We start from the raw sequence: 23,656 nt of genomic DNA on the forward strand, positions 1-23,656 counted from the left end.
TCGTCTTCACAAATGCATCCAAAACACTTCACTGTAGGAGGTTCAAGCAGCTTTTGGTAATGTATATAACTCCCTGTGACATCATATTTGATGTGTATGCAATAGTGCTGGAGTCTGCATAAGCATGACATTGAATCAGATTGTGCTCTGTGTTAAATACAGCCCAGGATAAATTCGTAAAGATCATTTTAACTTTTGTTATATTCACAATGAGATATAAACTCTTACATTGGCGATGACGTCACTTAAACTACAATCCCAGCATTCATCTGTAATGTTTATGCAGGATATTGTGGTATAACATTGCATACACTCTCTCAAATTGATGCCTCACCATGTCTGTATATCTATTTTATTTTATTTTATATATCTATTTATTTGTTTCTGCTTTTTGGGAAGTGTTCACATCACACATCAGCCGTCTTTCATTCCCCCATCATGACAAGTTTGTTTTATCCAGACAGGAAGTTTACTCTTTTGATTTCTTTGACATAACCCGGTACTCAAACTAGATAGTTGTTTCCCGTGTCCCTCACTGGGACACAATTAAACATCTATGGTGCTGTGAGAAGTACATAAAGTAATAGTTAATTAGCTAATAAGAAACTTTACTAAACTAATGGATGCTGGTTGGTTGATTAGTAAAAAACATGACTTCATGTTTATTTTCCTTTGGCAAAGATCCAGCAGGTTTCATATTTTCCCTCCTGTGTTTATTTGATTCTTCATGAACACACATACGGTCATTCTGTGTTCATTCCTCTGTGCATGCAGGATTACATTTGGCTTTTTTTGATGAGTGTTTGTGTGTCTTAAGTGTTGGAGAGATACAAAGCATGCATGTTTGTACTGTAGTTATTGTATATTTTGACGATTCCGTTTACTTGAAGGAGAAGGAGGAGTTCACTGTAATGTCATCATCTTATTATTTAAAAGTTTGGTTTCTATAACATAGGTTTGAGGTTGGCGATAAAATTGCTTCATGGCGTAACGCTCCTTCTGTCTCTGTTCCAGACTCGTCCCCAGCTCACGAGGAGAACCAGGATGAAGTGTTGCGAAGGCGCCACGGGGACAAAGAGGTGAATTTACTCCTCAGTTACACCAAACCTTCATATTTTAAATCTCCGTGAGTCGTGATAGTGCTTAAGTAAAGAGAGCTGTGTTATGAATGAGGAAACCATATATTATGCATTGCAAAAAAAAAAAATGTGTCGCATGAATAAAGGAGTACAAGAGACCCATATCTGGAGGGGACAAACATATCCATCTGGTTTCCTGGCAGAAAATCTTGGAGGAGCAGCGACGGCTGAAGCGGGAACAGGAAGAGGCTGACACGGCGTCGAGGCGACACACGGGCATTGTCCCGACGCGCCACCAGTTCATCACCAACGAGCGCTTCGGAGACTTGCTCAACATCACAGATAACACAGAGAAGAGGAAATCGGGCGTAGAGGTACAATGCAGGGCTGCGTCTTATCCTTATGTAAGCAGGAAAAGAGACGACAGATGCTTCGTCAGTTTGTGTTTGACTCAGGCTGTCGGGGAGGTGAGGGGCCTGTCAGCAGGATTTCTGTACACACAGATGGCTCTCTCCCCCGAGGAGAGAGGGGGAGAGCAGCAGTAGAGTGGAGAGAATGAGTCGTGGAGTTTATGACAGAATATTTCCATTAAGCATTCACTCCCACAACATACACTGTAATGTATATCTAGCTGTAATGACACGGGTATTAGTTGTCCCTGCTCCTCTGGCAGGCCCGTGTGACTGCAAACAACCCACAGTTGTTTCTAACTGAGCATGCTCCAGAGGACAAGTAACCCAGTCAGTCCCAAGCACATCATTCATGTCATTGCTAGAATATTTACGTGCAGAGGAAGACAACTCAGGGAGATTTACAGTTCACAGAAATCACAGAGGTCCTTTCTTTATATACATGAATGACAAAGCGGACAGAGAGAATGGCCGTAGCCAAACAATGACATGGATGAAAGTACATGCATAGGAGTATTTATTCTTTATGAAAACTTTCATTAACAATAATATGAAGAATTATATTTACATAGATGAGAGTCACCCAAGTTTCTTTGTTTATCTCCACAGAGGACTCCAGCCATGGCTCGCTTTGACTTCAGAGCAGAAACTCTAAAGTAAGTAAAGGAACAGAATCTGTATGTCAAGATGTTTGAAGAAGAAAAACTCTTTATCCCAAGATCTTAGCAAAAGTATGTCAGCTATTTTCATTAGTTTTTTAGTACTTTTGTCACATATTACATATAATATGGCTATATATTAACTTTGACTTGACAATTTTAATCAATTCAATACAACAGTGATAATGTGTAACTGCTTCGACCCTGCGTTTTTTTTACTTAAGCAGGGTAGACATTGATTTGACTAACTCTGACCTATGAGTATCTGATAGGTGGGGTTGATGAGGAAACAGTACAGTTGAATAACCGTAAAACATTTACAACTTAACTGCTACCAGAGTGTGACCACATGAAGCAGATAAAACTGTGCCACTGGTCCATGGTCTGCTTAATTGTCATATTGTAAAACAGTTTTTTCCTCCATTTATTGTGAGCATCTGTCTGTTTGAAACCTTTCCAGGGAACTGCCGTTTCAAAAGGGAGACATCGTGTACATCATTCGACAGGTGGATCAAAACTGGTTCGAAGGAGAGCACCACGGAAGAGTTGGCATTTTCCCCCGAAGCTACGTCGAGGTAAATGGGTGCTCTCTGCCTTTCTTTAACCCAAAATAAAGATTCTTGCAGTAGAAACAGTTTAAACCATTTTCAGTATATTGTTATTTTTAAACAGTCAATTCAATTTGAGTCCTATTCTTGTTTTTAGTTTTTTTTCATAATTCTGTTTTTTTATTTGTCTTTGTTGTGCAGCTCCTTCCCCCCACAGAGAAAGCCCAGCCAAAGAAAAGTGCCCCAGTACAGGTGCTGGAATACGGAGAGGCCATCGCCCGCTTCAACTTCAACGGGGACACAGTGGTGGAAATGTCCTTCAGGAAGGTGTGAAGAACATTTTGTACCACTTGTATTTCTAGATAGTGATACTTCACTTCAATTGTTTTTCCAAAAGAAGACACTTTTAACAATATGTATTCTTGTGTTCTGTTCGTGTGCAGGCAGAGAGGATCACACTTATTCGCAGAGTTGACGAGAACTGGTATGAAGGCAAGATCGCAGGGACCAACCGCCAAGGCATCTTCCCCGTCACCTACGTGGAAGTGCACAGAAGACCCCGTGTCAAAAATGGGTTGGAGTATCAAGACCCTCCCATCAGCCAGTCGCCACAGCGCAGCACCAACGCCTCTCCACAGGTGAGGACTCTGAGCCAAACCTCTGGGTCCATCCTGGGATTCATCCATGGTGCTGACCCAGATTTGTTTTCCATCAATGCTTTGTCTCTGAATCCAGGAAAAAAACCACCCACCTTTAATTTATTTGTCACATGAACTTGTTTTATTTCTCATTTCCTTTTCTTTCTCTCATCCCCCTTTCTTCATCCTATTGTAAAAAAAAAAGCTGTATCGTAACCGCCTGACCACCTCCCCCCTGCCCCTCCCTCGCCCCCCCTGCCGCTCCGTGTCCCCCGAGGTCCACGCTATCTCCTCCGAGTGGATCTCCCTGACGGTGGGAGGAGGGAGTCCTCCCACCGCCCCTACCCCTCCCCTGCCGCCACTGCCTTCCGTGTCCTACCGCTGTGGCGAGTACCTGCCCCCGCCCTTCTCCGTCAGTCCCGTGCCCCTCATAACCGGCAGTCCATACTACGTCTCCCCCACAGCCTCCCCATCTGCCTCACCCCTGCCCCCACCGTACCCGCCCAGACCCAACTCCACTACGCCCTTCCTCATGTTCACCCCACCTACCGGGGAGGACTTCCTGCTCTTCCCTCCTTCCCCAAATCTGTCACGAAGCATGAGTCCCTGCGGCGGCGGGCCAGTGCTGGAGGGCTGGCTGAGGGGGGATAAGGATTTGACAGAGGGGGAAGGCACAGAGGGGGACAGGGGCCTCGCAGCCCCGGGCAGCAGGCAAAATAGCCCTGCAGAGGTATCTTCAGCATGGTGTGCAGTGTTGCATCTCAGGCTCACTCCTGAAAACAGGCTTTTGGCCTCCGTTTGATTCCCTAAAACAAAGTGTGATGAAGCACTGAAGACGTGACTAACTTGTTGATTTGACCTGAAGTTGATTTTAGCCGTTTAATAGGTTAATCTGCTGGTTTAGTTAAGGCAGAGTAAGTTAAACCTCATCACACTGACCTCATTAAACCTACAGCTGCAAGTCTGCATGTTGTTGTGCTCTACTAACACGCAAACCGCTCACAGTGTGTCAGTGGGAATGGAGTTCAGTTTCAGATTTCCTAACTGTTGAGAACAATATGAGGATTGATTTGAGAGCCTGAGTTACCTTGTCCGCACAAAGTTCAGCATATGGTTGCATGTTGTTGTTCTATTCAGAGGTGACAGTGACATGCAGTATTTACTAGTGAATATATATAACTTTCACGTGTTGGCCTCTGTTTCAAAACCTGCTGCAAGGTTGAAATTTCCTAAATTCCTATAAGGAAGTGAAACCTGACTGCCTCTGAAGTATGACAATCATTTACAGCAGGTGGATACGAGGTGCGATCGCCTGGGGCTTTTATTTTGAAATATCCGCGCTGACGGGACATTGTTGTGTTGCAGTTCATGAAGAACGAGGCCGACCATCACGGGCGGAGCTCCAGAAGCCCTGTGATGCTGTTTGACGTCCAGGACAACAACAACGTGAACTCATTCACGGTAAGACGGTAGAGAGTTTCCTTTGGAGCTCCACTGAAGATTCACAAAAACAATGTGAAGGTTGTTTAGTGGCCTCATTTTATGTTTAACTTCATAACATCCTCTCCTTCAAAGGTCCATGTGACTCACATCATCTTTAACCCTCATTATGTCTTCTGCATTTGTGTCTCATGTGAAATATTAGGACAATCTTTTCATTAAAGGAATACTTTGACATTTTCGGGAAATATAATTATGTCAGGTGCTAATTTGCATATGTGTGACATCATAGATTAACCGTTTATATATATACAAGGTTTAAAATAGGTAGTCAGGCTGGGGGGGTGCTGAGCACTGTTGCCTCACAGCAAGAAGATCCCCAGCTAGAACCCCGGTCTCTCTGTGTGGAGTTTGCATGTTTTCTCCAGGTTCTGCGGCTCCCCTCCACAGTCCAAAGACATGCAAATTGGAGTTAGGTTAATTGGAGACTCTATCTTAAAAATCGCCAAATATAGCGATACGTCACTAAGTTGTTTAAACTGGTCATCTTGGCTTTAACATTGTTTTCCCTGGTATTCATGCTAAGCTGAGCCAACCAGCTGCTGGTTTCACCTTCATGTTAAACTACAATACTAAACGAATTTACAGATATCAGTTCCCTGGATATGATTTTTTTCATCAAGATCCATGAATTGTTCACTGGGAAATTTGTGAAAATGTCAAAACCCGGGGGTGTCCTGGATCCAGAGGCTTAAGTCCCCTTCCAGTGGTCGTGGATTCGATTCCGACCCAGCCCTATGCTCCCTCATTCTGTCTCTCCATTTTCACACTTACTTGGAATAAAAAACCTTGCAATGTTAAAGAAAGTGAAACAAATTATCCCGGAATCCACCACTTTGTCCAGATATGGGCCTAAAGGGATTGAGTTGTATCCTTCCTCTATGTTTCCTGGAAAACTGTTCAGTAGTTTTTGTTTAATCCTGCTGACAAACGAAACAAACAAACGGAATGTGGTGAAAACGTAATCTCCTGTGTGATAAGAGAGGAATTCCTTTTCTTGTGAGCACTCAACAGGAAATAGAAGAGTTTTGACCCACAATGTCAAAGTATTCCTTTAAGCTGAACCTGTCAGCTTCCTTTAACACTGCATGTTCATTCTGAAAAATATCTTGTAAGAGGTGAACTAATATTTCATGTTTCCTGTCTACATGCTCTCACTCTGGTGTCTCGCCTTTTCATGGTTCTCCTACCGGGCTCCACCAACATCTCCTCCGCTTTCTCTCCCGGCTTTTAACGGATCACTTCCTTTTCTCCCTTACTACTTACTGGACCTCACTTCCTGTCTCGCCCTTCGCCCCCTGCTCCCTCTCTAACTCCTCATCTCCCTCCTCAACTTCACCTCGGCCTCCTCCGGGACTCTCGGTGGGGCCCGCTGTCTGTCTTTCACTGACGACTTCACCCACTCCTACTACCACTACTACTAGGATGCAGTGTGTAATGAGATCTTAAATATAGCTGAGACCTCGGTGAGGTACTGCAGCAACCTAGCCCACCGCCCTCATGACTCTGTCCATAGACTGTACCCCCACCCCAGTAAACAATTTCTCATCATTTCCCAGCAACCCCAGTCACACAGCAGCAGTCCGGAGCCCGGTCGTCTTAATTGTGGAGTGTGAGTAGGATCTGTTCTTCGGTTTTGCTGCCAAATTTGAATGTGTCTACTGTGCATTGCAAGTTGACCATTTCCTCTTTGTGTCCCGCTCCAGTTTCCAGGCTTTGTACACTTACCTGCCGCAGAACGAGGACGAGCTGGAGCTGCGAGAAGGAGATCTCGTCAGCGTCATGGAAAAGTGCGACGACGGCTGGTTTGTTGGTATGTGCCTCGGGATAGATTCCTCAGACATGCAGTCACACTCACCTTCTCACATCAATCCAAATAGGCTTTCTACAGCATGACAGCTAGAGGGCTACATGCATGCATGCAATGTGCACGCTCAGGTCTCCTGGAGACGTAGAGTCATCTTCACTGAGTCACATAGTTCCATATAGAGTTTCTAAAGCATGACAGTGGGTGATTGAGTGCAAGGGACATGCTCAGGGCTTGCAATACATTTCAAATATACTGCTGCTCAAACCGTAGCTATTACGAGAGTCCTTTAAATGTATTTTTCCTCCTCTTTCTCCACAGGTACCTCAAAGAGGACAAAACAGTTTGGGACTTTCCCTGGGAATTACGTGAAGGAGGCGAAAGTGTAAAGATATCTAATCAGGCTGTAACACACGGTTGCCTGTCGAGCTTGGGAAGTCATTACTATCACGCATGGCTGTTGGATAGAATAGTCATTTAGCCAGCCAAATCCGGTTTGTCTGCGAGGAAGTGATCGGTTCGGCCTGAGGTATGTCAAAACTGCACGAGGCGAGGACGGGGACGGCTCTCTGCCCAGACCTCAGCTTGTTGTACACCCTGCCCTCCACTTCACACACCTCCCAACAGGATACGTCCATCACCACATGTGGAAGAAAACCCCCCTGCAAACTAGCTTTCATTGGACAGATAACTGCTTCCATTTTGTCCTTGTAACCCAACAGTATACATGTTTACGTAGCACCTCAGTGTGGAGGCAGGCAGCGGAGCAGAGTTTATGGATCAAGGAGAGGATCGTATTACCTGAACTGGTCTTTGGAGGAGTCAAAATGTATTTTTGTGTGTTTTCGTGGGGTCAGAGCTGATTTTCATGAGCTACCTTTCAGGACAGGTGTGATTAGTTAAGAAAAAAATTGATTCAACTTCCAGAGAGAAAACCGTCAGTGTTTGGATCAACTTATCGTACACGTGTGTGGAGTTTTAATGTGATGCTTCACTCTTGGACTCATTCCTGTAGGAAAGAAAGTGTCGTATCCTCTTGAGTTTAAATACTCAAATCCTTTCAGAAACTGGTCTGACATATCTGTTCTGCTTTCTTTCACGTGTTCTGCATATCACCATAAAGTCAGTGTTGGTTCTCTTTCAAGAACAATGCAGCATTCACAACTCAGTTCAACCTGAGAAATGTTAGATACCGGTTCAGTATTGGCTTCAAGTGCATGACGACAACGGAGCGTGCTTCTCTTTTTCTCTGTTCCCACATCAAACACAGAATCCCGGTGTTGTGCTGCATGTCACGTAGCAGTGAAGAGAAGCTGCCTCTATGCGCATCCTATAAACTATTTATTTGTCGTTTTATTTTAAAGTAGACCTCTTGAAGTATAAGCTGATGCCTGACACCTGTAAGGTAGCTGCTGGGTGACACCCGGTTCCAGCTCGACCACAGCACAGGCGTGGTAGCACTTAATTTCCTGTTTAGATGTTTAGGCAGAGCCCAACTATAACAAGATAATAGACAACAAAGCTGAGCAAACCAGCGAGGTGTCTTAGAAAAAATAATCGTATTGATTTTTGAATGCGTTTTGAGATCCTAACCTTGCCCTTACTGACAAGTTAGTATGTTTTAGCCATGTAAATGTGTACAGAGAAGTTTAAGAGGCCTTCCTAATGTGGCTAGATATTTTCATATGTCGTGACTACAGGTTGGGTATTACAGTTAATGGAATGATTCAAATAATAAGGTCAGCATTAGGACAGCATGCACTGTAAAATCAATAAGAGACTGACAAATCAAGTCGGAGCATGAAACATTATCAGCTAAGGCCTCTGTATTTGCATTCAGCTTAAAGAAAACAGACAGGGTGAGGAGTCTTTGAGCTTCAGTAGCTCCCTGAAGGAAGAGACTGGTTTCAATTCTGCTATCAGAGTATCAGAGACATCCTCCTGCAGAGAACAGAGCTGCCACACCATCACATCCCCTAACACACACAGTGAGAATGATACGCCCTCTGCATGCACGGGTCATGTTTTTTTCGCGGCTCGTGTTTTCACTGAATTCCTCGTTGTCATCAGCTGCTGCGACGTGCTCATCAATCCTGCGCAGGACAGCTCTCCCCAGTAGTTCTCGGTGCTTGTCGGGGCCTGCTCTGAGCTGCAGATGGGTGCAGCTTGTAGAGCAACTGCTCCAAAAAAAAACTTTTTATTCAGATTAGTGGAGACCAGTAGAGACAAGTAGCTGCAATCGGATCCTTTTCTTAGTCCACACATTTCTAATCGAATGGTGCCAGACGATCAGTTTCAGTAAAGCTCTGTGTGACTGCCTGTGTGCACACAATGTGAAGTATAGAAACGCTCACTAGATCCCATTTACTATATCCTTGTTTGTTTGCATCTGAATGTGCAAACAGTTCTCCAGTGACCTGACTGGAACATGGTCTGTAGCTGTATGTGGCTGAGGCGTACGTGTTAAGTGAAGCTCTAATAACTGATGAAGTAGATTAATTTAACTAAATTCAGTAGCGGTCAATGTTTCGTCCTCCATGTTGAGACAAAACCGGGCGTGTCTTCCTGTGCAGATCACCACTGACAACATTGCCAACAGTAGCAGAGGGGATATTGTCTCAACAAGATAACACACATAGTGTGACACACTGCATTGTGGGTTTGCTTGTATAGCACTGATATAATGTTCAGGTATTTTGTTACACCACAAAAGCATCTGCTGGCTAAACTTTTTTTTTTTTCCACTCGTCCAACCACAACACAACTCACCATAGGTTGTCTCTGTGATACACAAAACACATCGCAGGATGTATGAATGTATAATTATATGAATGTGCCGTTCATCTGTAAAAAAAAATCTAAAATGTCGGACTTTTCATCTTGAATGAACACAACAGACTGTTGAGCAGCACGGCACAAGTAGGACTGTAAATATGTAAGATAAAGAAAATAGACTGCGAGCGACGGGAGCGATCTCTCGGGTCACTCGCGGTGGTTTACTTACCTGAAGGGTTTCTGGCAAAGCACAGAGTGGAGCATCACTGAGCACAGGAGCTTTGACTCAAACAAACATTGCGCTGCCATTTGTGAGCATCATAATGCCTTATATGTCTAGATGCAAAATTGTGCCTCATTTTCATTTAAGGTTTGTTTTTGTTTTTCTTGGGAGAATCACTGAAATGTATCCATGACATATTTAATGTAACCATGGCGTTTCCCATTGGTCCTGCTCTCTGCGACAGGAGCACATGTACTAAGAACTCGTCGGTTACTGTGCAAGTACCGAGAGGTGTGACACCATGCTTCAACCTAATGGTTAATAGTCATAAGGATGGATTATAGTTTAATGAGACGCACAACCTGCAACAGGTTTGGTTTGTTTGCTTCTATTTGCAGTGCTGTTACATTGACAATATTAAAATTAAGATCCTATTACACTGCTGTGACTTCGGTATTATGCAATATTTAATAAACCATTTAAACCAGTGGATGTGTGTGTGTGTGTGTACATTTCTGACTGATAGCAGGGGTTCACTTCCTGTATTCTGGCTGCTCTGAGCTTCCCAAACGTGTCAGCAGGATAAAGGTAGAATCCCATTAGGGAGCTGATGTTGACAGAAATGTTTTCAATGTCTGTAGCAGACACTTTGAAACACATCATAAGGGCCTCAGTGTTAAACAAACTACTCCAAGGACTCCTTCACTGTGTCTCTGTGGGAGGGCCTGTTGCATGTGCATCCACACAAGAAAGGACGTGTCTCATTGAGTCTGGCTGCCAGGAGCTTTCTCTCTCTCTCTCGCTCTGTACTTTGAGCAAAGATCCTCTGGCAGGAATTCAAGGTCTGGGAGCGGCACATTCCACATCCTGGGATTTAGCTCTACCATAAATGGTAAGCTCGCATGTAACACGGTGACGTAGCCAGGCCGACATCCCTAAAACAAACAGTGGAGCTCATCTGAGAGCAGCAGAAAAACGGAGAGGAATCACTCTGCTCGGTTTTCAGACGATTCTCATCACGTGGGAAGATTGTTACAAGTCAGCTGCACCACTTGCCCCCCACCCCCCGTCCCCCGTCCCATTAGTATTCTAACTATTAAAAGTAAAACTTTATTCAATGTTTAACCTCATACAAAGTAAAAATTTGTTTTTAAAAGGGGTGTTACATCTATTTTACATGACATAATCTGTCAAAGTAAATCAATTTGTGATTTACACAAAAACAAACTATGCATATATGTTTTCTTTCTCATTCAACTTGTGCCACATGACTTTCTGTACCTTGATTTTAACCAGATCTTGAATGTCAACAATTTTACTATAATTAGATTGGAGTTGTATTTTTAAATAAGTAATGACACGCATGTGTCCTAATATGAAACTAGTGGTAGATAACCTATAGGGTAAAGATGTTTGTGAATATAACTTTTAAGAATTGTTTATCTCAATTTAAAAGTAAAGTCTGACTCCAAACTAACAAAGTAATAAATCTGTGTCTGAATTCCTTACGGCGACCCGGTCTGCGGCCTTCAGCCCTACTTCCCAATCTTTACAATCAGCACACGGGCAAGATATAAATGGTAAACAGTAGATAATTGTTATCTGTATTATACATTACTCATACAGGAGAAAGAATATATATTGTGTATTTTTTGGGCGCGGGTGTTTTTTTGTGTAACATGTGACTGTGTAATGATGTAGCTCTTTGATAATGGTAATAATAAATTTTGTATAATACCTATTTTTCAAGGTGCTTTACAGATTGAAAATGAAGAATTGAAGGCTAAAAATCGAAAACACAGCAACAGAAAACAAATACATGTTTACAAATGGTACAGATGAGAAAAGAGTAAAAAAAAACAAGACATGAACTATTTAAAAATGTTTTTGAGTTGTTTTGTGTAGGTGAATAAGGTTCATTGGAAAATAAGATCTGTTCAGTGTGGCTCTTTGTCTTTTCATTGGATTTGTTAACAATAAAAAATAACATGGAGCTAGGTTTCTCCTGAGACCAACCATGTGGTCACGTGACTCGTGTTCTCACCTGTGCTCTCACTTCCTCGTGAACATAAACACTGCGGAGTGATGCATCCTCACAGAACACGATCTGTGCCCCCTGTATGTTATCAGTGAGGAAGTTTTAAAGTGTGTCGGACTCGAACCTGTGGGTCCTCCCTCCTCACACACCGCTGCACATGTCGTTCACTGCTCGGAGAAGACCACTGGAGTCAGACAGCTCGTAGAACCTCCGGCTAACCGCACTCAGCTCCGCTTTAACCACAGATACACGCCAGAGGGAGAGTGATGCCTGTCCGGGTGGTGATGAAGGGTCCCGGGCCCTGGGGGTTCCGGCTGGTCGGGGGAAAGGACTTCGAGCAGCCGCTGGCTATTTCCCGGGTAAGTTGGTGCCGCGGCTCGTTAGCTGCTGCCGCTGCTTTGTTGAAGTGGGACCACACCTGAGGCTCCTTGTCCCGGGCCAACTTTCTCCTCTGTCGGTGTCACTGAGAACAGCAGTTGGCCTGGTTGAAGTTAGCTCAGGTTAAAAGAGCTACCGTTACTTCGCAGTGAAGCTAACCTGGTGTCATTTTGATGGAGCTAACGTTAGCTGCTGTACCGTCAGCATCTAATTACTGGTGTTAATGACCTGTCCAGTGTAACGTGCCGTGTGGACCTGCTTTACATTTTTCCAGGGTCTTATCTCTGCTTGTTTAGGACAGAGAGGCCGCCCTACGAGACACTGACTGAACACACCTCTCTGCCACTGTGTTGACTGTAAACGAAGTGGAGTCAGGTTGTGGTAGCACTGGGTTCTGGTTGGGTGAGAAGCTTCGACAAAGAATGTGTGGAAGTGGGCGGAATATGACTTAAAATCAAAATTGTGTCTCTTGTCTTCAAAAAGTTAACATTGCGAGTTGTTATGCTCACATGATGTTTATTTGTCAGGACTAAATGGTAAGCAAACCCTAAAAGCCTTTGTGCCAACTCTTTGCTGTAAGGACAAGGAAGACAGTTTATTATTTGCTCTGTTAATATTCTTCTACTTACTGCTCCTTTTCAGGCTATGAGATTTTGTGTTTGCATCTAAATAGTTTTCTTTGGTCGATGAATGAAATAATAAGAACGCCATCTGTATCCTGGCAGATAGCTCCCATCCATCCAGTTTCAGCTTCCAGTCCCTCGGGCAACTAAGAGTGTGTTCAAAACGTCCTTTATTCCAAGTGCCATAAGTATTCCTAACTCCACAAAGTGACCCCCAGTCCACAGGAAGGCTATGACAAAACCTCTTTCTAATACAACCCTGTGTATACATGTCTGTTTTACTAATGCCTGTCGTTGATTTTATGTTGTTTTATGGGATCACTTGTTTTATGACTGTTTGTCTTTCTTGTTTGTTTGTTGTTTTTTTTGTTCTCATGTAGTCGCTTGTTTATTGGTGACCCGAAAACAAGTTTCCACTTAAGGGCACAATAAGGCTCTATTGTAATTCTATTCTATTTCAAAAGAGCATGAAAACACATATAACTAGAATGGTGCATTCCCCTGCTAAGGACAAATAGCCTAAAATTCAGTCAAGCTGCAGCAAATTCAAATACACTTATATGCCTAATCTTCATGATCCATGAATTATTCTATGGGAAATGTGTGAAAATATAGCTCCAACCTCTCAATGTTAAAGAAAGTGAGAAAGAAAATTCCTGGATCTGCAAATTTATCCAGTTCTGCTCTAAAAATGTAATGGCTCAGTTGAATTGGCTTCCTCAGTTCATGCTCCACCCCACACAAAATGTAATGGATTACTTTGGTCATTCTTGCTTAACCCTGATAACATAGAAATGCTGATGAAAACATAATGTGTCTCAGAAGTTTAATCTAAGAAGACAAAGGTCACACACACACACACACAGCACCTAAATGTGTTGATTTAGTGTCAACTCCTGTCTTTTAGGTCACCCCTGGGAGTAAAGCAGCGCAGGCCAACCTCTCGATTGGAGACATCATCTTGGCTATCGATGGAGAGCACACGGAGAACATGACTCACTTGGAGGCTCAGAACAAGATCAAGGGGTGCATAGAGGAAATGGTGCTCTCCGTAGACAGGTAAGATGTAGCAACATGCACCATTCTGATGAGCATAGCCGCGGGCCTGAAAAACCTGAGTAATACGAGACACTCAGCCACAATCGTGGTGTTCAGAGAGAGTGACGTGATGGTTATTCATGCTCTTGAAAGGGCGAGTCGGCCTTTTGTTTAACTTAAATGGTTAGTTTGAGAAGCCTGTGTGCGGTAAGCTCTGCCGAAATGCTGTGTCAGGTCAGCGCATTACATCATATCTTTGTGACGGCAGATCAAGCAACATGGAAGTTAAAAGCGGTTTTGACCGGCAGGTTAAAGAAGATGTTGAAATTAAGAAGGAATCTTTTGGGTGTAAGGTGGTGTTACCTGCTTAGCAAAAGTACAAGAGGTGTTGCATTCAAAGACACAAATGCATCATGTTCAGGTACACAGGAAATCACAGGAAATCACAGTGAAATCAAAAATAATTCAGGCAAGTTATGTACAAACCCCCTAATTTAGAATTATGATGGGATTATAGGATCTTTCAAGTCTTGTTCTTCTTCCTGTGCTCCTCAGGTCAGAAACCAAACTGTGGTCGCCACTTTCATCGGAGGAGGGGAAGGCACATCCATACAAGATGAATCTTGCATCAGAGCCGCGGGTGTGTGTCAACATTAAACCTGGATGTAGAGCTTTTAAAATGTCTCCCCCAACTCTGTAATTTAGATTCAACTGGAATCATTCCCAGCTACAGGTAGTCATATAGTTTCTGGAAGCCTGCACACTCCTTTCCCACCACGCCCACAATGCCTTGTGGGGCTTCTTTTTTTTTTTTTTTTTTTTTTTTTTTTTAATACATTGCCAATGATGAAGTCATTGTTTACTTCCCAACAGGCGGTTTCCTAGGAGATGATAGTTTATCAGCCAAGGTCTGACGCAAGCCTCAGTTCCTGCCCGCTGAGTGGAAAGTTGAGGTCAAAGCATGAATTCATGTAGGAAACGGTGTGACGTCTCCCAGTGTGTGTGTGTGTGTGTGTATTTGTGTTTCACAAGTCACAGATGTTGCATATTTTCTCACACACACGCAATAACACATGTGTCTCAAGTGCTTGTATGGATTCTGTCACTTTGATGCCACGTTTTTTTTTTAACATTTTTAAACCACTGCATTGTTTCTTCGTCTGCGTTCACTTGCTTGAAGAGACTCTGGGGCATTCTGTAATTTAGATGTCAGACACTTGAAGCATGAGCTATATTGGGAGGTTTTTCCGTGTTTCCACTGTGAAGCATGAGCTACATTTGTTGGTATTTATGTGCCCACTTTGGTAGCATACCAGTGTCATGACATGTTTGTCTTTAAAAGAACATTAACTGGTTAGCTACAATTAAAGCCTGTTGTCGTTTATTATCCAGATTAATGATGCAGGACTTTGTGTTAAGTTGGAAGCAGCAGTTTGAGAAGAAAATAAAACATCTTCTGTTGACTATTTCCAAAGTTTAAACATTGTTGAGTGTTCTGCTGAAATAACTGATGGTTGTGTGTTCACAAATGTGAAGCAATATTCATAGACTGCACGTTGGTACATGTGTGACATCCAGAGTTCATCTGAAGGGGTTAAAACAACCCTCACTTCAAGTTTGCACCCAGTGTGTGTTGCATGTTTCAGATATTTTAATGAATATCAAATACCGCACTGATACTCTACACTTTTTTTTACATTGCTACTCACAAAATGATCAACAGAACATTTTTTTATTTTCATTTTGACAGGAGGTGAAGCTCATAGGCTCCACCCACAACAGGAGTGCGCTGCCGTTCGCTGGTTTTGGCCCAAAAGTTGTGACCAACCAGTACAACAGCCCCTCTGGTCTTTACTCTTCAGAGAACATCGAGAACTTCAACTCCGCAGTGGATGAAGTGAAGGCCATGGCTACAGCCACTGAGCCCAACGAGCCCAACGACAAGTAAGAAAAACCTGAAATGACATCACGCAAGTCCAGTCCAAGTGAAGACATGCTGGAGATTAAGACCCCAAAGCAAATATTTGTTGTAAAGTTCTTTGATTGGGTCGAGGGTCATCTTGACTTAGTCTAGATTGTATGTCTTTGCATTGTCTCAGGGAATCTCCTGGTATATTTAAATTCACAGTGGTACAAAATGTCTGAATTATTCCTGTCGATCTCCAGTTTGTATGTCCATGATTTATATTGAGTTTGCAATTTAAATCAAATGTATTGGTGCCTAGTTATTTATCTCAGTTTATTACTTTATTGTTCGAGTAGAGGGAAATTCTTCCCTGACTCATATCCAGTATTTTTTGCGTATACCTGCTGACTTTCAGACAGGCAAACTAAACGAACATAACCTTATTGGCCAAAATATTAAGAGTGGGGTTTCCTGTGAAGGCCCACCAACAAATTTCATTTTTGAAAAAGGTTGGCTCCTGACTGCTGGAATAAATTCATTGTAGTGGATTTATCTTTAAGATTTCTCAGCAAATTGTGAGTTTCTAAGAAAGGCTAGGTGATTCATAACATGGCTTTACAGATCAAGTGTATATGATGGCTGAGGATGAAGAGATCACTCAACTGTAGTCAAATTAAATGAATGCAGCCTGTAAGAAGATGTTCTAAACAGTGTTTGGCACAGCTTTGCTCAGATGTTTTCATCATCATGGCAAGGGGGGGGAGAAAAGGTAAATCGTTGCCTCTCCAGAATTTTTTGACATGCGAGTCATGGGACGCCTACCTTCATACTGATATGAGCACACTTGTTTTGCAGAGCTTCTTCAGAACCATCAAAGACCAGCATTAGGCCGCCTGTGGACGCCGATTCAGAGGTCTACAAGATGCTCCAGGAGAACCAAGAGTCTGATGAACCTCCTCGGCAGTCAGCTTCGTTCATGGTGCTTCAGGAGATTCTCGAGACAGGTACCGACCCTGCTTAATATTCACAGCCTCCATAAACTGTCACTTTAAATCAAAGAATAGATTTCTTGTTTAAAATGACAAAGTTCGAGTGAAAAGAAAAACATTATCGGTAACACAAAACCAATTTTCAACCTCTGTGATGTTTGTAGGTGACCCTGATAAACCATCAGGGTTCAGGAGTGTGAAAGCACCGAGGACAAAGATCGGCTCGTCCCTGGGGAATGCAGAGAAGTTGCCCTCCTGTGACAAATGTGGATCTGGGATTGTGTAAGTATTTTATGATTCCTCAGTACTGTGGTTACTGGGGGTGTGTTTTAATTGCAGTACACAAAGGAACGAGATGAATCATTTATAGCTCCATCAGGATCCAGATCTTCCATTTCATTGGCTCAGATCTGTGTTCACCTCCTCCTTCATAAGATTGAGTTATTTTTGATTATGTTGTTTATCTTACTTTGTGTTTTTGACATTTGGAAGACATTGTCACTAAAAGGCAGTGATGCAACACAAAGAGCCCAAGAGTAGTTGCGTTTGTGGAGTTTGTCTCCTCCCTGTGGCGGAATATTGTAACAACCACTAGATGAACTTCAATCCAGAAGTTTTTCTGAATTAGTTCATTTTCACCAGAAATATTTTCAGAAACTCAATTTTTTTTATTTGAGTGGACTCTTCCTCTTTAGATTCAATACGCTTTTATTTGACATAGATGTTTTTTACAACAGACTTTTCTGGTATTTTTTTTTCCACTGCTGACACTACACAATATAACACGTTTTTAACAGGTTGAGTCCAGTGCAGCACTGTCTTTAGATGTTCTGTTAATCATTCCTGGATACTTTAATGTCCTTTAAGTTTCTGTGATTTCTCTGTGCGCACCATAGACTGTATGGTGTGCACAACTTTCTATTCTATTCTATTCGCTTCATGAATCTGACATTTTTAAGAAGCTTAGAGGAGTGAAGAAGATATTGAGCTGACAAATATCGTCTTGTAAAGAAGTTGTGGTTGAACAAGATCAAATCTCTGCAGTCAGGTTCAGAGGAGTGGACACTGTTGTTGCAACAGGTTCATGTCCAAGCTTTTAGAGAGACGATGTTCAACAATGCCTCATCGGTGTAATGCTGAGGTGTCAAGTAGATTTAGCCATGGAGTATAGCTCCAAACCTTTTAACACTGCACCTATGAGCAACAGGAAATTGTTTGTTTACCAAGCTTAACATGATGTCTACATCTACATTTCAGGGGGCTTGTGGTGAAGCTGAGAGACAAGTTCCGTCACCCCGAGTGCTACACCTGCACAGACTGCAACATCAACCTAAAACAGAAGGGACATTTCTTTGTGGAGGAGCAGATTTATTGTGAGACGCACGCACGAGAGCGGGTGACTCCACCCGAGGGCTACGACGTGGTTACAGTCTTCCCCAAGTAGAGCGCTCGCTGAGCTCGGCCTCCGACTACACACCACTGTAGGACACACAAAATAATCCAAGACATTCCGGTATTTAGCTCATGCTACTCCTCTGAGACGTAAAAGTGTCTTCTCTCGCATTCTGCTTCAGAACAGTCACTGGTGGGCAGGACAGTCAGAAAGTACATGTTTGAACATGTTGATTTGCACATTAACTTTGACTTCTACAAAAGAAACATTAATGAATACTATGAAATTATCTCCTTTTTTTTTTCTCCCAGAAAAACTCCATCTGTAATGACAGTTACTGTCTTGTGGACATGTTTGTCTTGTACACATACTTCATGTTCTTTTAAACCGTAGAAACAATGAAAAATCAAATAATTTTTCACACAAGAGACTTTTTCTACACTTTTATTAAATAAATAAACCCACTTTTATGCAGAAAAATATCTCATACATACATTAAGATTATCATTGCCAAATAAATATTTTTAGCTTAAACCACTTCTCTTGTCTTCCTCCATCACTGATTGTGCTTCATGGTCGTTGGGTGATAATAAGTTTAAGAATGAAGAGAGCAACCGGATCATTAAAACACTTTCCAGCACAGGAGCTGGCTCAGGGGACAGTTAGAGCTCAGTGTGGAAAATACGTTTTAACAATAACTGAACAGACTTTGTTTAGAAACTGATTGTGAAGTTGACTCTGCCTTCAAAGAATAACCTACACCTGTAAATGGGGATGTATGTCACTCGTGTGTTTTATCCAGTTACTGTTCCCTACAGGAAAATGGACCTGATAAAGTATCAAAGCAAGTGCAAAGTGTTTCTCAGATAACTTTCACCACATACAGAAGTGAAATAAAAGTTTTCTCCTCTTGCAAAGATTCTACAGTTCCTCTCATTGACTGATGTGTAAGAGCCTCTTGTGTCAAGCTCATCCAAGCCCGTGTAACCAGAGTCTGCGGAGAGGACGCTGGACGGGCTCCGGAGCTCCGACACCACCGGAAGGTAGCCCGCCGTGTGCCCGTGCTGGTCCGCCATGCGCAGGGTCTCAGTCAGGGCCCAGATGTAGTTGTGCGCAAACCGCAGAGTCTCGATCTTGGTCATCTTGGCGTCTTCGGGCAGCGCCGGTAAGATGCTCCGCAGCGCGTCCAGGGCCGAGTTCAGGTTGTGCATGCGGTGACGCTCCCTGTCGTTGGCCTTCACCCTGCGCCTGCCCCGCTGTCTGGTTCTGTGCTGCGGGGGTTTGGAGGTCGCTGCTGCTCCGAAGACTGAGGGCAGTTTGTGGAGAACAGAGTTTTCTGCAGCGTCACCAGCTTCATCTGCGGGGCTGCGGAGCGTCGGAGACAACCTGCTGCGCGCGGCCGAGTCTCTTGGTGTGCATAAATCACCGGGGACGCAGTGGACTGTAGGAGACATCCTGAACAAAACAAAAACACATATAATTAATTTTATATTTATGAAGGTCCCAGTGAGCTAGAATATCTGTCCTTGTCAAGATGAGCGGCATTATTATTAAATTTAATTTCAAACCAGGCTACATTAAAACTGAAATATTAATTTGACAATTCTAAATTTAAAAAAGACAAATATTCTAATGTAAAATGTTCCGTGTCTTTTTCATTTTTAAACTTCACACTGTCTAAAGCAACATCGCCACATTTTCTCCTCAAACTTCCAACGTATTAACAAATCAGCCACGTGTGCAGAGATGATTGTTTCCAGGTCAAGTTTCAATCTCTGTAAGTGATGAGAGACGGAGGGAGGGCAGATTAAACCTATAACTGCACTTTTATCTAGAAAATCCAACTGGAAAGGTTCAAATAGACTAAAAACATCCAACTTGAGCTGGATCTAGTGTTTACACTTACTTGTGTGCTCAGGCAGGTGAAGCCTGGATACAGGGGCAGACAGTCGTCCTCGTTAATCCTCTCCTGTCGCTGGAGGCAGCTGACGGTGAGGGATGGATGCGCATCCCTGTCACTTTATATGGCCTTTATCTTATCTCTCTGTGGCGGACTCCTGAATCAACAGCGCCTGTCAAGTGGCCAATCAGCTTCCAGGGTGCGCGTCCTGCACCCTCTCCTCCTCCTCTCCACCTCCTCTCCTCCTCTCTCTCCCTCTCTCCTCACTCTAATGTCTTTGTGTGTTCCTTCATTTTCATTTAAATACATTTAGCTCAAAAGATGATTAATATGATTATATCTTATATTTATATTTTTGATTTGTTTTTCCTGTTGGAATTTAATATCAAACCCAAATCTGGAGAAATCTTAAGGTGATGTGAGATACTTGATCCAATATTTTTAAATCAGGCAGGATGAGAATATTATTCAGTTATTATCATTGTAGTTTTGTTTTATTTTGAAGAAATTGTACTTTCTTGATTCTTGTTGTTCTGGGTCTGTAGCCTCGGAGTTGAATGCACTTATTGTAAGTCGCTTTGGATAAAAGCGTCAGCTAAATGAAATGTAATGTAATGTAATGTAATCATGACTTATCCCACTCACTTTATGAAAAGCTCACGAGCAAATACTAAACGGACGTTAATCCTGTAGACAAACACAAAAAGTTATTTTTAAATATAAAAATGATCCATCCAAACCAGACAGATTGCAGATGATGCGTCTCCAGTTCTACTGGAAGCTGAATAGCCTGAGTCTGTATCATTTTAATGCAAAATAAAAAAATTGGATCATATCAAAATATTTGGAAGTAAAAGGGGCTTTTACTGCTTACCAGATGTTATTAAATCTCACTCCCTGATGGGTAATTGGCACCTTTTACGCACTCAGAATATTGGCACATGACGTGCATGGCACACAGGGTTTACGACAATTTGGAGGACTGAGTCCTTAAATCACATTCAAGTTCAAAACAAACTCTGAGGAAATGCGTAGAAAACTGTATTTCTACGATTATAATCAAATATTTTCATATTTACGTTTGCTGTGGCGTATTTTTATTGTGCGTATATGGCGTGCGTAGAGTTTGGAATTAAATAAATTTCAACTTTTGTAAAAGTTTCATATTTGAGGGTTGCAGAAAGAACATCTCGTCTCTGTTTTAGGGAATGAAATCCAATTTATATCAAAGAAAAAGTTCGTTTTTAATGCTACGTGTGTTTGGACAAAGGTTTGCTCACTGCGTTAGGGCGCAAAGCTGCGCTATTTGGACCTAGACTATTACGCATGGAGCCACACAACAAAGGGGACTTGACAGCGTGAAACGGGTTGTGTGGACTGATAGTACAAAGGGTCTCGTTGTGTGTGACAACAATTAAAGCTCGATTTCTCTCGAAATGTGAGCCTACATCTGTGCGTCACGACATGTCCAAAAACATGTCCATAATTGGCACAACTGAATTACGCACAACAATTTAATCATATAACTTTAGTTAGGAGGTTAAAGAAGAATAAAATGTTTCCGCAACATGGAGACACGTGTGAGCTGTGGTGAGGGGAAGGTGGGGGAGTGACACAGAGCTCGAACATGGTTTACATTTGCCAACAAAGGATCACAAAAAGCTCTCCTTAACTTTCTGTCTAAATATGTGTTTTGGGAACAATCTGATAACCATATGCTTTCAATAAACTGGACAAATACACCAGTGAGATAGGAGACGGTGCCTTGCTGTTATAAAAGGCAGGAAAATTCTAAAGTAAACTAAATATGACCACTTCACAAATAACCATTGATGCCAAATCCATACTGGGATATCGTGGACAGGTGTGGGTTTGAAGTTGCCAGTGTCTCTCCTTGATTTTTTATCAGTGTGCTGTAGTGTCCTGCTTGTTATGCAAAGTGTAGGCAAACACACGCCTCCCAGTTGCTGTGGAAATCGCAGATATCGGAGCACACTTGCTATGAAAAGTGATTTAACAATATTTAACAATAAACTGAGTAAGCTCCAGAGAGCAGGTGATACCTGCCCGCCTCTCCTGATTAATGCTTCCTCTACTACTTCACTTTACAGTCCCCTTTGCTTATTTATTAAACGAAATCTATTTATTATTATTTTAGCAAACACAAGTACCAGGTGGGGCTTTATTTTCGCCTTCAGCTTTTTGTTTGAAGGACGTTTTGAGGGGGCAATCAAAGTCCAACAACTCGCTGACCAGATTGTTGTCATCCCCAACTCGCAGCGCAGCCTTTCAATGCGCCCCCCTCCTCTTGTTCCTTCTGGCAAAGAGCTGCCGGGGGAGGAGAGAAAAAAGAAAAAGGAAACTTCTTCAAGAAAGGAAAAACATCTTAAAACATTTAATTGCAACCCGGATGCCATATGTACACCTCTTGTGAAACCCCTCAACAATGTGACTGGCTTTTAGAAAGTATGGAGTGCGCCTTTGGAGACGTGTGCGCTTTTGGAGAGGTGCGCGCGTCGTGACCAGAATGACCCCGAGCACACTTATAACAAGAAGTAATTCACTTTTAATGTGCTTTGGAGTTTCCTTTCACGGGCATCGCATTGTAGCTCTCACCTCAGCTTTTGAACACAGTGTACACCAATTACAGTGGAATAGCTGTCCTCTGGAGACAGTTTGTCTTTTTGTAAAGATTGAAGATTTAAAGCACGAATGGGGATGTGGCTGCAAGTCGCCCCCTTTCACCCCCCTCAACTAAGACACAATGTTTTTCTTTCTTCTGATCGCTTGTTTACAATGATGAACTTTGCTTTCATTAGTAGCTTTTAGTGGATAAAAAATAACCCATGTACCTTTTCTATGAATGGATGACGATATCCAAAGAAATCTAACATTAGGCTCATGTTCAGCTATAAAATTATATGTTTTATAAAAACCTATTTGTGAGGAGACTTTCCATTTGAGAGGTTGACATCCAGCAGATCTGGACACAACTGTTACAAATCTGGAGAAAAACAGTTACCGTTAAGCGTTATCGTATTTCATTATTATTGTGATGTCATGAAGTCCACATAAACAACCCACAACAGCTTAGAATAAATTGATGGGTCTTTTTAATTGTTTAATTTCTTTAATAATTTAGAACTTTCCTTTACACAGAGACAAGCACCAGACACAATAAAGGAAAAGGAGAGGAGAAAAACCCAGAAGACAAATATGATAATTATACATATGTTTTCTACCTGGTTCAGGACCCTGAGCAGACAGAGGTTAATGAGTTCAGGAAGGGTTCATGTTCTTAGGAAGACGCCAGCCTCAGTTTTCAGGCTAGATGAGATTAGGAAGCGAGACGTATCTTGTGTGACAGGTTTATCACACAGTGGTGAAACTTCTGGAATTATTTTTGCGTAACATGGTTTTTGAATAGTGGAGTCTATCAATTAATTAGTAAAAGAAATTATTTCTGCCTTTTATGGTTAAACTGCTGCAATAACTTGAAGAATAAAAACAAATTTTCCAGAATAAAAGGAAATTTTTCTCAGGTATAAATAATAAGAGTCATATTTGTTATTGTAGTCACACTTGCAGTGCCGCTGCTCAGCCGCTCTGAGGCGCTATTTTCCTTTCTAAAAGGAAAACAACATTTCACGACATTACAAAAGCCAGTAAGGTGCATATCGTGGCAGCGGCAGCGCGTAAGGCGATTAAAGGCAGCTGCCTTTCACCACAGATGGGATCCGCCGCGGCAGGTT

At 42.4% G+C, this 23,656-nt stretch overlaps 3 protein-coding genes across 3 annotated transcripts in view; 2 read left to right on the forward strand and 1 right to left on the reverse strand.

Moving 5' to 3' along the window:
* The window catches only part of LOC128453369 (sorbin and SH3 domain-containing protein 1), a 39,708-nt gene extending 29,581 nt beyond the window's left edge, over positions 1-10,127 (forward strand). Inside the window, exons 18-28 of the mRNA XM_053436226.1 lie at positions 1,015-1,079; positions 1,283-1,453; positions 2,099-2,145; positions 2,609-2,723; positions 2,898-3,023; positions 3,140-3,334; positions 3,540-4,064; positions 4,700-4,795; positions 6,259-6,446; positions 6,541-6,647; positions 6,963-10,127. Of these exons, the coding sequence (XP_053292201.1) occupies positions 1,015-1,079; positions 1,283-1,453; positions 2,099-2,145; positions 2,609-2,723; positions 2,898-3,023; positions 3,140-3,334; positions 3,540-4,064; positions 4,700-4,795; positions 6,259-6,446; positions 6,541-6,647; positions 6,963-7,030 (1,703 nt within the window). The 3' untranslated portion in view covers positions 7,031-10,127. The remainder of the gene's footprint in view (positions 1-1,014; positions 1,080-1,282; positions 1,454-2,098; positions 2,146-2,608; positions 2,724-2,897; positions 3,024-3,139; positions 3,335-3,539; positions 4,065-4,699; positions 4,796-6,258; positions 6,447-6,540; positions 6,648-6,962) is intronic.
* A 1,612-nt stretch (positions 10,128-11,739) lies between these two features.
* Positions 11,740-18,921, forward strand: pdlim1 (PDZ and LIM domain 1 (elfin)). The gene is made up of 7 exons (XM_053436621.1): positions 11,740-12,036; positions 13,586-13,737; positions 14,272-14,356; positions 15,467-15,660; positions 16,478-16,626; positions 16,776-16,893; positions 17,869-18,921. The coding sequence occupies exons 1-7, from the start codon at positions 11,944-11,946 to the stop codon at positions 18,053-18,055; spliced, it is 978 nt and encodes a 325-aa protein (XP_053292596.1). The 5' UTR covers positions 11,740-11,943; the 3' UTR covers positions 18,056-18,921.
* neurog3 (neurogenin 3) lies at positions 18,250-19,458 on the reverse strand. The gene has a single exon (XM_053436622.1). The coding sequence runs from the start codon at positions 19,456-19,458 to the stop codon at positions 18,844-18,846; it is 615 nt and encodes a 204-aa protein (XP_053292597.1). The 3' UTR covers positions 18,250-18,843.
* Positions 19,459-23,656: the final 4,198 nt, after the last annotated feature.

Source organism: Pleuronectes platessa, chromosome 12 (assembly GCF_947347685.1).
Source record: "Pleuronectes platessa chromosome 12, fPlePla1.1, whole genome shotgun sequence".
Taxonomy (NCBI): Eukaryota; Metazoa; Chordata; class Actinopteri; order Pleuronectiformes; family Pleuronectidae; genus Pleuronectes; species Pleuronectes platessa.